Below are 4,497 nucleotides of genomic sequence, written 5' to 3' on the forward strand. Positions count from 1 at the left end.
AAATGATAGTCCTGAAAGAAACAGATGAGAAAAAGAAAAAAATCAAAGAAGCTGCTCTAATTTTGTAACAAGTACATATTATTTTCGCATACAAATAGGGAAAGGAGTTGGCTTGGTGAGGTCTCCTCCAGCGACAAGATTACTTTGTTTCTCAGGTCAGTTGGCCCGATTGACTTATTTGAATATTATTATGGTTGTATTTCTCACGTAGAAAAGATTTTAACAGTTTCAGGTAGGTAATGGGAAGATATTTCTTGATTTTGAAAATCGGGCCTATGTATGTGCCAAACTTTGTCAATGATTCACTTAACTTTTCAGTAAAGTTAGGTATAGATTTTAAAGGTGTTATTTGGTATACTAGACCTTTCCACACTGAGATCTGACAAATCTTTTCTGTATATCTTACTTCTACATTTAGTAAAACAGGCCTAGGTTTCAAAGAAGCATTGAAAGATTATCATCTTAGTAGTGACATTGATTATCTGGTCAGGTTCCAAAAGACCTGTCGCAGGTACTGGCATTTTTGAACTTGAACAATTACCCTGCAGTCACAGATAACTCAATATTTTGAGAGTATTTTGCACAGTAAGCCGGTTCATTTGTTTTGGTTTCCTTGGCATGTAATGTTAATATGATGAAGCCCAGATCATCCACTACGAGGTATGATGTTCACAGAATGGCTCTATGAACAATAAAAGGAGGATTAACTTCTTCTTTAGCAAGACTATTAGCATACTCATTACCACCAATTCTTTTATGTCCTGGCACTTACAACAAAGTTACTTCGTGTAGCCAAAGACGATGTAATGTCAAATATAGACTATTTCAAATTAACCCTTTCACTGCGCCTGGCAGTGCTCAATTCACATGGCCCGGATCCTTCACACATGTACATTCAAACTTCCATTGCCAGTAGAAAGTAAGCACCTGGGCAAGTCTTCCAAAAAAATGTAGCAGTGAAATGGTTAAATGTAATAAATAAAATAAAAGCCCTAAACAGTTTCAGTAATAAATATATTAAGAAATAAACAAAGTTGTATATCTAGCCTGTATATTCTACATATGTTTCTGTACTGAAGTCCTGTAATTTATTTCAGCCTGCAAAATACAAATAGTATAAATTACTTACTGGTTTTGTTAAGTGAAACAAATATGTAATAAACATAAAATTAAATAAAAAAGAGATGGTGGTGTGGTTAAAATCCTTTATAAAAGGTGTATAATTTTATTAAAATCCCTTCAAGGGTTACATCAAATCACAGAACGTTTTCGATATAAAAATATCATCATCAGTGCTAATACAGGTTAATCACATGCTGAGCCACCAAAAATACTTGAATATAAACCCTATAAATGTTATGAAACTGTGTTAAATTTACATTATTAATTATAATTCTAAACGGAAATTAATAGAGATATGGCCCTTAGGCACCACGTGACTCCCCTCACATAACCTGAGTTGCTGATTAGATGGATCTGTCCTTACATTAGTGAAGATGGATGACAACTCTAAATTACGGATGAAGTTGCTATTCATTGTCCTTAATGTAAGGACATATCCATCTGATTAGCAACCCACGTGGTGTGTGGGGAGTCATGTGATGCCTAAAGGCCATATCTCTAACAATTTCAGCAAATGTTTGGAATTATAATTAATAATGCGACAAAAAAACTAAATAGAGCCTGCTACTCATTAAGAGTTTTGAAAAACTATCTAGGCCAGGGAATCTTACTATCGGTATATTATGCAAACTCTTATTCTCTTATGCGATATGCAATAGTCTTCTAGGGTGCTTCGGTGGATAGCTCAACTGTCTTCATAGTCCAAAAAAAGGCAGTCAGGGTGATCCTAGGACTAAAGGCGAGAGAATCCTGTAGAGGCTGATTCAAATCACTCAATATACTCACTTTCTCAGCTATCTATATATATGAATGTATTATGTTTCTCTTTAAAAATTTTACTTTATTTTATCACCTACAACCAAATCATGAATATAAGACAAGAAGCCTTAATTTGAATATTCCACTTCACAGATTGTCCCTAACAGAGAGAAGTCCTTTGTATGCATGCGTTAAATTTTACAATAGTCTACAATCTGACATTCAACGGGAAACAAGCTATAAAGCTTTTAAAAAAACGGTTTTTCAACACCTGGTTAACATTGAGCCGTATACTGTGGTGGAGTACCTGGCCTATCAGCCTTGATCAGCATATATGTAATTTGTATTGTTTGTATATTTTAGTGTATTGTTAACCCGCCATTACACGCGTCTTCTATTGTGACGTGGTTGCACGCGTATGAGCGTCGCCCTCACCTACATAAATTCGACTTATTTCGAGGAAGAATGAATGTCAACATGTAGAAATATAAAATGGGTTGTACTCATATATTATAGAAAGTCTCGTAAACCAATTTTTTTAATAATTTAACAACACAAAAGTAAAAATAATATAGATCAAAAGCAAATTTTCTTAATTTTCAATTTCAGCAAGCCACTTAAGAAATTAACTTCCTTTACGCGAATTTATTTTACTAAAAATACAAATTAAAATTAACAACTGTTCTGAAGCTATTTCTTTGTGGCGTTTATGTAATTTAACTATTAATATTTTGTATTTTGATAACGACGTCCGAGGTGGAATTCGAAACGTCAATAAAATCAATTTTTCAAGTCAAATTGTGGCTTATTTCCCAATTAGAATAGGTAAATTTAAAAATGGGTTCCTAACCAGTGGCGCACCTAGAATTTTCCTCTGGGGGGGAGGGGTGTTTGCTTGGGTACCGAAAGTTTTTTGTATTATTTGTGAAAGACAAGTTACATTTTCCTACTTTCTTTTATATATATTTCTATATGCTCTGGGTGGGATTTTAACCCCCAAACCCCCCGCTCGGTGTGCTACTGTTCCAAACCTAATCCAAACAATAATATTTTAATTAAACCTACCTAAATATTAAATAAAAACCTAAAAGTTTCTTTGAGATAATAGAAACGTGATTTCACTGTGATTGCACGCGCAGTGAAGAATTCCCTCACTTGAAGAGGGATGTCTCTTCTTTCAACTATCACACAGACCGCCTGAAATATTCTATAACTTTTTCATACCCTCTCATGAACCATGCTAAAGGCATTCCTGGGTGCTTAAGGTTATCGTATTAGTTTACACAATTTCATTGATTATAAACAAATATGGTGAGGGATTCCCTCATAGCGCGTGTAATGGCGGGTTAATACATCTTTTTAATATGTGATTATTAGTAACATTTTTTAATATGTGATTGTTAGTAATGTCACGTTATTTGCTCAATTATGTTAAAAATTTATGCAAATAAAAATTTACTCTACTCTACTCTACTCTAATGTAAATTTAACACATTTAAGTATTTTTGGTGGGTCAGCATGTGATTAACCTGTACTAGACTAGCACTGATATGTTTATATCGAAAATGTTCTATAATTTGATGTAGTCCTTGAAGTGATTTTAATAAAATTATATAGCTTTAATAAAGGATTTTCAATAAAAAATTTTGTGATTAACACCTTGATTGCGTTACGAGACAAATAGACCTCATATTACACTAATGGTTGGCTGTGTCGACTGTGTCTTAACACACTATAGCAAAGGTTCACTACGGAACATATATGCCTCCTACACTCAATGTAAGTTTATAAATATCTCTAAATGCAACCAAGGTGTTAATGGTATACAGCCAGCTACAGGAAAATTCTTTCCTTGTGGATTTTCTTTCAATTACCTTGCTAAACTTTAAACTAATGTTTATTTATGCATCTGGTATTGCTTCCAATCCTTGAACTTTATAGGGATGTCCAGTAAGTCTCCTGTCCCTCAAATATTGTAACCTTTGTTCAATAGTGTACATACTACGTCGGTATTGATTGCCTACAACTAAATTGTTGATAACATACGCAGAAACATGTGGAAGAGCCATAGCCGCCACAATAATTCCAAAACCTGGTAAAACTTCGAACCACATTTTAAAAAAATAAATGAACCCCAATATCTAGGAGGCTTATTTAAGATTTTGACAGTGACAGTTACATAACAATCTTCTCTGTAATTGGTACAAGGATCTACAGATCGAGCGAGTCTCGTAAATTGCGCGGCTTCGAGCCACGCTTCACGCAACCGTATTTGTGTTTTGGGTTGTGTGGTCGTGCTCTGGTCTAGAATTTACCAAATTTAAATATAATCGTTTCTACTGATTCATAATATGTATACTATAATATAATATATTAAAGTTTTTAAATATTGCTAATATTATTAAAGTTTTTAACATTGTATTTTAATATACTTTGTTTTATTAATAATAATATTATGTACCTAAGTATTGCACCTTGTTCAAAAAAAGTTCAAGATAAATACCGCGGTTTTTTCATATGAAAATGCAAAGCAAAATATACAATTTGCAGAGTATGTAAATGCTTGTTTTTTGATAAAATAATACAAATTGTATGTAGGTATGTACAGGTAAGGTA

General features: G+C 33.3%; 1 protein-coding gene across 1 annotated transcript; it reads right to left on the bottom strand.

The window, feature by feature from the left end:
- Window positions 1-3,754: 3,754 nt before the first annotated feature.
- On the bottom strand, window positions 3,755-4,081 carry LOC114332133 (uncharacterized). Its single transcript, XM_028281868.2, has one exon. The coding sequence runs from the start codon at window positions 3,993-3,995 to the stop codon at window positions 3,783-3,785; it is 213 nt and encodes a 70-aa protein (XP_028137669.1). The 5' UTR covers window positions 3,996-4,081; the 3' UTR covers window positions 3,755-3,782.
- Window positions 4,082-4,497: the final 416 nt, after the last annotated feature.

This window comes from Diabrotica virgifera, chromosome 3 (assembly GCF_917563875.1).
Source record: "Diabrotica virgifera virgifera chromosome 3, PGI_DIABVI_V3a".
Classification (NCBI taxonomy): domain Eukaryota; kingdom Metazoa; phylum Arthropoda; class Insecta; order Coleoptera; family Chrysomelidae; genus Diabrotica; species Diabrotica virgifera.